The sequence below is a fragment of the Jaculus jaculus genome, chromosome 9 (genome assembly GCF_020740685.1).
Source record: "Jaculus jaculus isolate mJacJac1 chromosome 9, mJacJac1.mat.Y.cur, whole genome shotgun sequence".
Lineage (NCBI taxonomy): Eukaryota > Metazoa > Chordata > Mammalia > Rodentia > Dipodidae > Jaculus > Jaculus jaculus.
The window spans coordinates 132516967-132530511 of NC_059110.1; the positions used below are offsets into that span (position 1 = coordinate 132516967).

The following is a 13545-nucleotide window of genomic DNA, read 5'->3' on the forward strand; positions in this document are numbered from 1 at the left end:
TCAACGTTGTCACGTGCTGGGGAAGAGGGGCTTAGTGGGTGAGGTCAGGCATGCTAACACCCTACAGGGAACCCCACAAGTCAACACATGGAATGTCTGTACTTTGGGCCCCACCCTTGTTTTTTGCATGTGGTGATGCTAATGGCACGCTGTCCAAGGAATACCCGCACCGTCTAAAATGACGACAGCAACTCTTCTAAGGTTCCTATGTAGGTCGTTACTGCCAATTCATTGGTTGAAAAGAAACAAAGATAACAAGTCTCGCTGATGGCGACTGCACTTGATTGTAAAGAAATCGCTCCTGACCAGTAGGTGGCGCCCTCTTCCCTTCGACCAAAGGAATTATAAATGAACTCCCACCCGCCCCAATACATTCACCAAGAGCAACAGTAAGTAGTAAAACATCCCCAGTTCCTGCCCAGATCCTTTGAATTCATCCTCTTTTATTCACTCCTGTCTAGTTAAGACCCATCCCGTACGTTTCCTGAAGCATTATGATAGTATAGTGACCTCCTGCATCTGGTATCCTGTCCTAACTACAGCACAAGACCCTCGCTATCACTTTCCAAAAACAGTTTGTCAGCCGGGCCAGGCGGCGCACGCCTGTAATCTCAGCATTTGGGAGGCTGAGATAGGAGGATCGCCATGAGTTCGAGGCCACCCTGAGACTCCATAGTGAATTCCAGGTCAGCCTGAGCTAGAGTGAGACCCTACCTCGTAAAACAAAACAAACAAACAAAAAGAACAAAACAGATTGTCAATGCTTGCCTTAAAAATGTTGTCATACTGGTGTAACTATGACCCCACATGACTACTGATACCCCACTGAGGACCTTCAGGAGAGTGGGGACTGGGAAGAGGGGACATAACAGAATAACCAGAGAGGAATAGGACCAATTTGCAGTATGTATGTTCACAATAAAATTTTTTTAAAAATGGTGTCATAGGTCAGGAATGTTGGCTCTGCCTTTAATCCCAGAACCTGGAAGGCTGAAGTGGCAGGATCATTGTAAGTTCAAGGCCAACCTGGGTTTACAGAGTAAGTTCCAGGTCAGCTGGCACTAGAATACGTCTCTACCTAAGAAAAGAACAAAAGAAAAAGGATGTTTTGGGCTGGAGGGATGACTTAGCAGCATTTGCCTGCAAAGCCAAATGACCCAGCTTGGATTCCCCAGGACCCAGATGCACAAGGGGACAAACGCATCTGGAGCTGTTTTACAGTGGCTGGAGGCCCTGGTGGGCCCATTCTCTAGAGAAAGACTCTGTCAAATAAATACAATTAAATATTTATTTATTTATTTACTTATTTGAGAGTGACAGACAGAGAGAAAGAGGCAGATAGAGAAAGAGAGAATAGGCACGCCAGGGCCTCCAGCCACTGTAGATGAACTCCAGACATGTGCGCCTCCTTGTGCATCTGGCTAACGTAGGTCTTGGGGAATCCAGCCTCGAACCAGAGTCCTTAGGCTTCACAGGCAAGCGCTCAATCACTAAGCCATCTCTCCAGTCCCCAAATAAAACTTTTTTTTTTTTTTTTTTTTGAGGTAGGGTCTCTCTCTCTTTGTGGCCCAGGCTGACCTGGAATTCACTATGTACTCTCAGGGTGGCCTCAAACTCGTGGTGATTTTCCTACCTCTGCCTCCCGAGTGCTGGGATTAAGGCGTGCGCCACCACGCCCGGCCTTATAACATTTTTTAAAAAGAATGCTTTTATGGGTTGGGGTGATGGGTCATTGGTTACAGGGGCATGCTTGCAAGCCTGCCCGGCTTGGCTTTGATTCCTCTGTACCCATGTAAAGCCAGACAAAGAGTGGTGCATGTCTGACATGGGTGCACGCACACACACACACACACACAGATGAGTCAGCAGTTGGAGGTGCTTGCTTGTAAGGCCTGCTGGCCCAGGTTTCAGTTACTCGGCACCCATGTAAAGCGTACGCCTGTGATCCCAAGGCATCTGTGTGTCACACACACACACAAATGAATACATAATAAATGGGGTGGTGGGCGTTGGGCTGGGCTGGATGAGGGATTCTCAGAAAGCAGTGGCATGAGCACAAGGGTCAAGGGAGAGAAGTGGAGGCCTTTTCCTGCTGCCAGATGTGTCTCTTGGCTGGAGGAAGGCTAGGGAAAAGCAGCGGACTAACATGGAAAAGGCAGACTCAGAGTCTGGAACCGCCTGCTGCCACCATATAGATTTTAAAGGTAGCAGGGGGCTGGAGAGATGGCTTAGCGGTTAAGCGCTTGCCTGTGAAGCCTAAGGACCCCGGTTCGAGGCTCGGTTCCCCAGGTCCCATGTTAGCCAGATGCACAAGGGGGTGCACAGTCTGGAGTTCGTTTGCAGAGGCTGGAAACCCTGGCGCGCCCATTCTCTCTCTCTCTCCCTCTATCTGTCTTTCTCTGTGTGTCTGTTGCTCTTAAATAAATAAATAAATAAAATTAAAAAAAAAGAATTGTCAAAGGTCTGAGATCGACCTCTACTTATAAAAAAAAAATGGTAGCAGGGTTAGAGCCGTGCTTGATAGTATTAACGTGATCAGGCACTAAAGACAACTGAATGACAAGGCACAGAGAATCTGATGGAGAAGTTACTATGCAACATGAGGAGAAGGATACGCAGTCCACCAGCAGCATGTGTTGCCTCTGTGCCTATAGACAGAACCTCCTGGGCTGCTGGTTTAGTGGTTAAGGTGCTTGCCTGCAAAGTTTAAGGACCTGGGTTTGATTCTCCAGCACCCATGTAAAGCCAGATGCACAAGGTGGCACATGTGTCTGGAGTTCCTTTGCAGCAATTAGGTGGCTAGAGGCCCTGGGGTGCCCATTCTCTTTCTCTCTGTATCTGCCTCTTTCTCTCTCTCAAATAAATAAATAGATGGAACCTCTGGCAAATCAAAAATATTCTGACTATATTGAACATGTACAAATGCTCCCTCCTGTCCGTGTTCCCTAAACAGTATGGCACAATAACATTTACATATCATGTACACTGCATTAGACACTATAAACAATCAGAGATCATTTAAATATATGGGAGGGGCTGAAGGTGTGGCTCAGTGGGTAGAAAGCTTTCCTAATATACCTGAGGCCCTGTGTTCAACCCCTGGCACTGCACAAACTGTGTGTTGGAAGCACGAACCACTGATTTCAGCACTGGGAGCTAGAAAGATCTGGAGTTCAAGGTCATCTTGGGCTACATAGCAAGTTCAAGACCTTGGCTACATAGCGAGTTCAAGGGCTACATGACATCCTGTCTCTCTGTAACTATATACATATACACATATACATATATACTTATATATGTATATATACATGTATATATAAGGGAGGATACATATACGTATATGGATATGGAGATATATATATATATATATATATATATATATATATATATATATATATGGATGTGTGTAGGTTATATAGAAAATACTCGGGCATTTTATAAAGGAAGCTGGGCATCCTTAAATGTGCATATCCTTGTGGAGTCCTAGAGGCAGCATACTGTGGAAACTCTAGCACAAATTAATGTTTTTTTAAATGTTTTTTATATTTATTTATTTGAGAGCAAGAAAGACACACACACACAGACAGAGAGAGAGAGAGAGTGAGAGAGAGAGAGAGAGAGAGAATGGGTGGGCCAGGGCCTCTAGTCACTACAGACAAGCTCCAGACACATGCATAATCTTGTGCATCTGGCTGACGTGGGTACTGGGGAATCAAGCCTGGGTCTTAGGCTTAAACACTAGCAGCCATCTCTTGAGCCCTAGGACAAATTTAGGATAATCCTTCTTCTTCCCGTTTTTCTTTTTTTTTAAATTTTATTTTCAAGGTAGGTTCTTGCTCTTGCTCAGGCTGACCTGGAATTCACTATGGAGTCACAGGTTGGGTTTAAACTCACAGTGATCCTCCTACCTCTGCCTCCTGAGAGCTGGGATTAAAGGCGTGCAGTACCATGCCTGGTCCTAATTCTTTCACTCCATAAATTGAATAGTTAATTGCAGAATCAATGCCAGCAAGTCTCTAGAAGTCAGGAGTGGAGTCTCTGTGCACATGCGCCCAGGACTATTCACGCACTCAGTAGCTGCCTCCGCAGAGATTTCGGCCTGCCCAGAGGGGAGCCACTCCACTTTGCAAGAAGTAGAGAGAAGGGCTGGAGAGATGGCTTAGCGGTTAAGCACTTGCCTGTGAAGCCTAAGGACCCCCGTTTGAGGCTCGGTTCTCACGTTAGCCAGATGCACAGGGGGTGCACGTGTCTGGAGTTCATCTGCAGTGGCTGGAAGTCCTGGCGCACCCATTCTCTCTCTCTCCCTCTATCTATCTTTCTCTCTGTGTCTGTCGCTCTCAAATAAATAAATTTTAAAAATGAACAAAATATATTTTAAAAAAAAAAAAGAAGTAGAGAGAAGGAATAACAGCCTGAGGTTCTTTCCCATCACAGACTTTCCATGTGTTATTATCCGACACATCAGTGACAGATTTAGACTTTTCCACCTCGAGGAATTTTGGGTTAGTTTTAATTAGTCACTGTAAATATTTCAAAGTCAACTCGGAGAAGCATTTATCTAGAAAATAGTTTTCACTAAAATATCAGCTGGATATAGGGTATCATTTTCTTAGCAGGCTTTGTATCATGTTCACAGAGCTATAAATTCATGCCAGCCATCTGGATGACTTTAGCCACAGCCTATCCTGGTTACACTGGTGAGTGACATTAATCTCTTAATTTCAAATACTATGCTATTGAGGCCATCTGTATTGCTCAATGCAAATTCTATGAGAAACTTTAGGTCTCCGGGGCATAAAAAAGTTTTTTTTTTTTTTTATAAGCGAAACTATGATGCTTATGGGTTATGCTCATTTAGGCAACGGATGCATTTTTCATCCAGCAACTTTTCAGAAAAACAAGCTCAGAAAAATACCAGACAAATGAAAAACAGACTTCAGCAGTTACACACTGCTTCCTGAATCACTGAAGAATGTGCTTCTCGTGGTTAGAATGAGAGATCTGTTTAATATGGATGAAATACCAACACTCCAGGCATTTTCCTTGATCTTTCACAGTGACTTTTCCAACTTAGGAATGCTGACACGCAAACCTATTCCCTCTGTTGAGAGACGCCTGCAGTGGGATTGCAGAACTAGCCAGAGAGAGGTGACAGGCGGGGCACAGGGTGCCTGTTCTCACTGTCACCTTTCTGTTTGCATTTCGTCTTCCTTCACACTGCTGCACGCCTCAGTTTTGCAAGATTCCTTCTCTGGCTTTCAATCCATCGCTGCTTCTCCTTTGGCCCGGTTCGTGGTGGGCAAAAGTCAAGGGATACTTGTGCACCTTGGAATCAGAGTGGCTGGTGTAGAGTCCCGTCCTCCTCCCCACCCCCCCGCCCCCGCCTTCCCCGTGGCACCTAGGGGACGTTTGAAAACAGATTCAAAAGGTGAAGGGGTCGAGGGCAGACCCTCGCTCAGATGCTTGCCGGGGTGCGCACTGCTTTGCTCTGGGGCAGCCCTTGTGGTCTGGCAGCCACCGGGGAGAGAGAGACATGCTGTTTTGTTTAAATCCTCCACATTCTTTGCCATTTCCCCATTGGCCGGATGGGGCTACCCTCCCCGCCGCGGCCGCTGCTGATGTCAGCCCCGTCGCCGTCGCTCCTCCCGCACCCACCTCCCGGCCCCAGGCACACTGCAGCTCGGCGCGGCTGCTCCTGCCCGGGCGAGGCTGGCCGCACACTCGCGGGTACGCACGGCGCCCGCCGAGCCTCGGGGACCCGGGGGAGGGGACGCGCGCGGGGAGGCGCCAGGCTTCCTCCGGCCCGGCCCCGGCACCACCCGCCCGGTGGCGAGGATCGAAGCACCCCGGGGCCCGAGCTGGTCAGAGCCAGGCTGCGGCCACGGCTGCTGCTTCCCTTTTTTTTTTTTAATCTTTATTTTATCTCATTTATTTATTATTATTATTATTAATTTTTTTTTTCCTCCCTTCTTCCTGCCGAGCTCTGGAGAGACTTGGGGACTGGCTCTTAAAAAACAAAAGCAAAAACAAAAAGAAGAGCCGGAAATCTTGTTTACCGCCCGGGGAGAGGAGCGAGCGAGCCTTTGTCTGAAAGTCAGCATCGCCGGCTCCCGCTGCAATGTGCTCACGGGGACGTTAGTCCCGGGCAGAGCGGCCGGGGGAAAGGGCTGCGGGGGGCGGGGGGCCAGCGCCCCGTTCAGCTCGCCTTTCCGAAGCAAGAGGATCGAGCCGGTGACTTTTGCGCATTTGTGGACATCTCTCTGGCTTTTTTTTTTTTTTTTTAATTCTTCCCTCCCTTCGTTCGCTGCCGGGCATGTCCTGATCTTGGTGGCCGCGCCTACCCGGGAGAGAGCCTCGGGCTGCCGTTCCCAGCCGTCGTCTCCGTCTCCCCGCTTTGCATTTCTCCCTGACTTTGCCACTCCGCGTTCCGGGAGCACCGAGCTAGGCGAGGAAGGGGGAGCCGCGAACACCGAGCCCTCGGACCTTGACATGCACCCGGGCCGCCCCGAGGAAGCCCGGAGCTGAGCAGCACCGCGCGGGGGGCTGTCGTCGCCTTCACCTCGGCTCCCCGAGCCCCGCGCCTCCTTCGCCCGGCTGATCTGGGAGGGGGGGGAGGACGCCCCCTTGCTTCCCGCCCCGGGAGCCCGCGGTCGGCAGGACCATGCTGCTGAAGGAGTACCGGATCTGCATGCCGCTCACCGTGGACGAGGTAAGGCGACGCGCCGGGGGGCCTCGCCCGCCCCCGGGGTCCCCTCGTCACCGCCTCTCGCGGGGGAGGGGGAAACCCAGGTGGAACCTGAGCGTCCTACACCCCGAAGGCTGGACGACGAGGAGGCAGGGGATTGATCCGCTGTTCTCACCAGCTAGGGGTTGAGGACCAGGGAACCCCAGGTGGCCTTGTGTGTGTGGGTGCTGCGGGGGGAACATCTAGCATCGGATGACTTGGGGACCACGATGCGCCAAAGGGAGCTGCTGCGCCCCTTCCTTGCAATTAAGAAAATGCAGGGAGCGAACCCCGGAGCCCAAGCGCGCCCTGTGGCCGGGGTGTCTGGGGCCACCCTGTCCTGGCGGTGGATGCCACCCTCCCCCTGGTCCCCATCAGGTCCCTAAGGACGGACACACACACACACACACACACACACACACACACAGTCTTGCGCCGGCGGGATCCGGGGACCGAGTCCCAGCAGAGGGCATGTCGGAGCTCCAGGGGTTCCTTGTGGGCCCCGGCTGGCTTGGGGATCCGTTCGCGCCCCGCCCCGGCACCGCGGAGGCTCCCCGGACCCGGGCTGGTCCTTTGGCACAACGCCTGGCTCGGAAACTTTCTGCGTGTCTCGTGCCTTCGGCCGCGGGCAGCGTGGTTCGAGGCCGCGCCCCGAGCGGCCACCGGGAGGCGCTCCAGCTCCCCGGCCCGCCGCGCTGGGGTCGGGGGGCTCCGGGCAAGGATCGGGCTGCATCCGTCCTGCCCGTTCCTCACCCCGCGAGCAGCCAGCTCCACTATCCAGGAAATAGTGACTCAGGGAGGGCTCTTCTGGGCCCAGGTTTCCCTTTCGTCCCCACTTTTTAAAAAATTAATGTTTCACTAGGGCTTTGGGTCTATCCAGGGATTCTCCCCCCCTCGCCCCCCACGCACACACTCAAGAGAGTGGGGAAGCCAGTCGAGGCTCTGAAACTCACTCACTAGTGTGGTCCGATGTGGCAAACACAAGAAATCAGCGACCTCAAAATGTATTTGTGTTTAAAAAACAGTTCATTTAACCTGGCAGACATGTGACCGGCTCACTACTTTGTGAAAGGTGTGGGTGGGGGCGACAGGGGTCTTTGCTCACCCCGGGTTTATGTTCACGGAGCAAGGGTTAAGACAAGTCCGTGGGATAATCCAAAGCAAGATCAAAGTAGGCTGAAGTTTATACAACGCATCACAGGGATGCTCTCTTCCAAAGCAAAGAGGGAGAATTCTTCTCCCCCGCTGCCAACCCTCAACCCCGGGGCTGACCCCACAAGCCTTGGCGTTTGCTAGCATTTGAGGACCGGTGACATCCCGAGCGGGCCCTGGAAGGGTGGGAGCCGCGGCACGAGTACGCGCGCACCCTGTCTTGTCAATGGAGAAGCCGGCGAACAGATTCCTGGAGAATGAGGAAGGCCCATGAATGGGATCGCTTTACCCAGATGCCTCCAGGGCCGCTTGGAGTCTTCCCGCCTTGTGGTCCGGCTGAGCTGGACCAGTTCAGCGTGGAGGTGGAGGCAGACTTGCTTCCACTCGAGGATCCGGCCACTACTGAAGTGATGGACAGGCGTGTGCCATCCAGGGGCAGTGTGGAGACTGCTTGATATACACCACAGCTGCCAATGGTAGCCAAGAGAAGAACCAGTTCTAGAATCTTCTGTCAACCGTGTCTCTCTATCCTGGTTGATTTTTTTTTTCTTTTTTTTCTGGGGCTTTCGTAAACACTCAGGCAGAACACTTTCTCGCTTAAAAAAAAAAATCGTCCTAAGTACTCAGTGAAGTAATTGCATTTGAGTGGTATAGGTGGACGCCCTTTCTTAATTGTGAAGGAAACCAGGCTCCACCTGTAGTATAATGTATAATTATAAATTATTTAATGCGTAGCTCATTTGGACTAAAGTATGATTCAGGCTGAAGTTGTTTTCTTGTCAGAGAAGCCAAGGGGAGATTTAGACAGCAGGTCTCAAGCTAAAGAATTCAGATTAGCCAAACCAGGTGATGTGTGAGGAAAGGAGGCCTGGCTGGCTGCTAGACTCCTAGGGTCTGAACTGATCGTAGGCCCGGGAGATGGCTCAGCAGCTAAAGGCGCTTGCTTGCAAAGCATTATGGCCCAGGCTCAATTCCCCACTTCCCACCCAAAAATTAGGGCTGGAGAGATGGCTCAGTGGTTAAGGCACTTGCCTGCAAAGCCTAATGACCTGGGTTCGGTTCCCCTGTACCCACGTAAAGCCAGATGCACAAAGTGGTGGATGCTCCTGGAGTTCATTTACAGTGGTTAGAGACTCTGGCATGCCCATTCTCTCTGTCTCTCTTTGCAAATAAATTTAAAGTTGTTTTATAGCAGCAAGAAGCCCTGGAATGTCTATTCTCTTGCTGTCTCTCAGTAAAAAAAAAAAAAGAACACACACACACACATTTATTTATTTATTTGAAACTCAACTGGTAGTAGATCCCACTGTCTCCACCATCCCATGATGGTGTCCCATTGACCTTAACACTTCAAACTGGGAAGCAACTGTAGTGTCTTCCCAGGAGATGGTAGGAACAGCTTAGGTAGATTTTTGGAAGCTGAACTTTGGCTTCATTGTTTGATTCTATTTGGACCTGATTCAACCTCTGTGGACCTTCTAGAACTTGCTTCTGATTAACCACCACTGTTAATTAGTAGCAGTGACCAGGATTTTGCAGGTGAAGAGAATTCCTGTGTTTTGGAGAGTACGCATGTGGTCCTGGTCCCTGGCTGGACCGCCTCTCCGTACTCGACTCCTGCTGCTGGCGGGAAGTTAGAACCGGTGTGTGACTACCCATATTTTGCCAATCAGTGCACCAAGGTTCAAAGAGGTTAAGTAAAGTCAGGCATGGTGGTGCATGCCTTTAGTCCCAGCAGCACTGGGGAAGTGGAGGCACAGGAATGGGGAGAAGTTCAAGGTCATTCTGGGGCTTGGAAGCCAAAGTCAGCCTGGGCAACATGAGACAAAAAAAAAAAAGTTAATTAATGTGCTCTAGACCACACAGCTAGTTAATAGCCAAGCAAGGAGGAGAACTCTGGTAAAACCATTATTTCTTTTTCCTTACTCTGCGCTTTGCCTGTCACTAGTGTTTAATCCAGGGGGGAAAATCATTTATTGAAAAAACAGATAAAGTCAGCACTATCAACGAAATAAAAAGTTAGAGGCCTTCGAATTGTTACAGACAGTATTGACTTCTACTCTTTCTCTAGCCTTATTTTAACACATAAAATGTTCTTTAGTTCCAGGAAAAAAGAACAGCACCAAGAGATTTAAAAAAAAGAACTGAGCCGAACTGAACTGCATTTAGATCTGAGTGTTAAGGGTGTGTCTCGTATGCCGGTTTCAGGACTGGGTGTATAGCTCAGTGGAAGACAGTTTACATAGCATGCGTGGTATTCTGGGTTCAATCCCCAGCACTAAAAAAAATACAAACCAAAAAACCCAAAGCATTAATAACAAGAATGTTGGAGAAAAGAGTTATAAGAACTAACATTCCATGTATTAATTGAATTTAAAAATGTTATCAGTGCCAAATACAGCCATGTCTGAACGAAACACAAGCCTGTTTGAAAGTTATTAAACAAGGAAGGTCTGTGGGGCTGGTATGTGTTCTACAGAGGAAATTATCATTGCCTTCATTTGAGACATGTAGATTCCAGAATTTTAGACTTGGAAAAGCTGCTCATTTGTGGTGTTTCTAGCAAACTCCAGGCTTATAGAAGACCCAGTTAATTACTCATCTCTTAGCTACAGCAGGGGCTAGGCTGGACCCCAGGTCTTGGGACTGTGTCCCTGTCGGCTGTGAGGGCTGCAGTGTCTCTCTGTGGGCTTCCTTGTTGGAAGTTGAACCCTAAGCTGTGGCCGTGTACAACAGGTGTGCTGGGCCTTCCCTAGTTCAAGGTGGCTTGGAGACTCACCTAAGAGACATACCAGGATAGTCTCTGATGGAATCTCCTGGAAGGGTGGCCAGGGATCTCTCTTGTGGGCTGCTTTATAATGACAAGTGCACTGGTTGCCCTTAGATGTCATGGCTGTTGTTGCTCTCACGTGTATGGTCCTTGTGATACAAGGCTCGAGAAGAGATGATGGTGGGGTTCAGCGCCTCCCGTTTCCCACATCATTTCTTGAGGTCCTCATTGGCTTCAGCATCCTGTTCACATCTTTGGGGTTCCCTGGAGCAGAGTCTGAGGATCTCTTCTCTCCACCCTGACAGAAGTGCTCATTAGCAGCATAAACTGAGGGGCGGCTATGGCATGCATGAAGCCTCAAAAATAATTATTATCAACCAACCCGAAAAAAAATCATTACCAGCTGGACATTATGTATGCTATATAACTCTAATCCCAGCACCCGGGAGGCTGAAGAAAGAGAATCACAAGTTCAAGGCTAGCCTTGACTACGTGGTAAGACCCTGTGTCAACAAAACAAACAAATACACACACACACACACACACACACACACACACACACACACTCTGCATCCCTGGAACTAAGCACATTCTAACAGTATGCAAGGTAGGAATATTTGTTTTTGTTTTCATTCATTTTTTCCCCCTTTTTAAAAACTGCCTAACAGTTCCTATTCTGACTGTGGTAGCATTATCATGTGCATGTTTAGGGATTTATTTGTGGGCTTTAGGGATATACTGCACAATGAAGAAAAATAGAAACACTCCCTCCTTGTCAAGGCAAGAGAAAGAACAAGAGCTTTTCATCCAGAATATTATTTTGTGCTAGGTCCTGGCAGGGAGCCAACACACTTTACCCAGGCTCCTCTGGCCCTGGGAGAGTTCTCTTTGGCAGGTTTCTGAGAACAGATTTGGGATCTGGGTGCTCCCACCTCTGGAAGAACAAGAACAAAGACGTGAGAATGTTCAGCCACGCTCTTTGCTCTCCGTTTGAAATGACGTGTTTGAAATGCATCTGCAAACACAGGAGGGCAGGCATGCTCATGTGTGTGTGTGTGTGTGTGTACGTGCGTGAACGTGTGTGCAGAGGCTGGAGGCTGACATAGATGGCTTTCCACCTTATTTATTTATTTATTTATTTTCTGAGGTAGAATTTCACTCTAGCCCAGGCTAACCTGGAACTCACACTGTAGCCCAGGCTGGTCTTGAACCCGTGGCAATCCATCCTCCTGCCTCAGCCTCCCAAGTGCTGGGATTAAAGGCATGCACCATCATGCCCAGCTCGAGGTGTATTCTTTAATTAAGTAACTAGAGAGGGAGGATGGGCATGCCAGCGCTCCTTGCTGCTGCAAATGAACTCCAGACACATGTTCCACATTGTGCATCTGGCTTTACCTGGATAGTGGGGAATCAAACCTGGTCCTTCAGGCTTTGCAAGCAAGCACCTTTAACTGCTGACCCATCTCCCCAGTCCTGTTTATTTGTTTAAAATAATGCATATATTTAAATATGTTAATTTGTAAGGAGAGAGTATGGGCTCACCAGGGCCTTTTGCTGCTGCAGATGAACTACAGATGCACGTGCGACTTTGTGCGTCTGCCTTTACTTAGGTACTGGGAATCGAACCCGTGTTAGCAGGCTTTGCAGGCAAGTGCCTTTAGCCGTTGAGCCCTTTCCCCAGCCCCTATTTATTTATTTGAGACAGAGTCTCACTGTACCCCAGTACTCACTGCCCTCCAACGCACAGTGATCTTTCTAGCTTGGCCTTTCAAATGTTGGGATTATAAAGTGTGAGTTCTCACATCTGGCTGCTCAACCTTACTTATTTTAAACATATTTTATTTATTTATTTGAGAGAGAAAGAAGGAGGGAGAGAATGGGCATGCCAGGGCTTCTAGCCACAGCAGACAAACTCCAGACACATGTACCACATTGTGTATCTGGTTTTCATGGGTACTGGGGAATTGAATCTGGGTCTTTAGGCTTTGCAGGCTAAGCCACCTCTCCAGACCCTAGTTCCTTCTTTTTTTCCACCTTACTTTTTAAAAATGATATATTTATTTGAGAGAGAGAGAGAATGGGTATACCACGGCCTCCAGAAATTGTAAACTATAGACGCATGCACTACTTTGTGCATCTGGGTCCTGGGGAATCAAATCTGGGTGCTTTGATTTTGCAGGCAAGAGGTTTAACCAATAACCCATATCTCCATCTCCCACTTTATTTTATTTTATTTTTTGTTTTTTTGAGGTAGTGTCTCACTCTAGCTCAGGCTGACCTGGAAATCACTCTGTGGTCTCAGGGTGGCCTTGAACTCTCAGCGATCCTCCTACCTCTGCCTCCCGAGTGCTGGGATTAAAGGCGTGCGCCACCACGGCCGGCTCCCACTTTATTTTTTATTGTATTATTTTCTTTTGGTTTTTCAAGGTAGGGCCTCCCTCTAGTGCAGGCTGACCTTGAATTCACTGTACCGTCACAGTGGCCTTGAACTCCCAGCAGATTCTCCCACCTCAGCCTCCCAAGTGCTGGGAGTGGTGTGTCACCACACCCCGCCAGTATTATTATTTCTTTTGTTTTTAATTTTCTGACTGTTTGCCTAGTTCAGAGGGACCAGGGCCAAGGACAGGGTCATGAGTTTGGTTTCTGGGTGACCCTAGTCGGTTGCTTTGGCTTTCTGTCTGCGTCATTCACATCCAGAGTACAATGTTCCCGAAGCCACCTGTTATCTGCAAAGCTTGGGTCTCTACTGTGAGTGGCACGGGGGTGGGGCGGGGCGGGGGAGGGTCCACTAATGGGCGAGTGCCAGCCTTTTATCACTAATGGAACAGAGATGAGTTCTGCTGGCTGCTTGGGGAAGTAGACTTTGTGTGTGAAAGACACTATTTCCCCTGCCCTTTGA

The 13545-nt window shown here is 49.1% G+C and overlaps 1 protein-coding gene across 2 annotated transcripts in view; it reads left to right on the top strand.

Annotated features, from left to right (window-relative positions):
- The first annotated feature begins 5937 nt into the window (after positions 1-5937).
- Pitpnc1 (phosphatidylinositol transfer protein cytoplasmic 1) overlaps positions 5938-13545 on the top strand; it is a 334848-nt gene continuing 327240 nt past the window's right edge. Inside the window, exon 1 of one of the 2 annotated variants that reach the window (XM_045158271.1) lies at positions 5938-6709. In XM_045158271.1, the coding sequence (XP_045014206.1) occupies positions 6662-6709 (48 nt within the window). In that variant the 5' untranslated portion in view covers positions 5938-6661. The remainder of the gene's footprint in view (positions 6710-13545) is intronic. The other variant, XM_004655123.3, reaches the window with a different exon arrangement.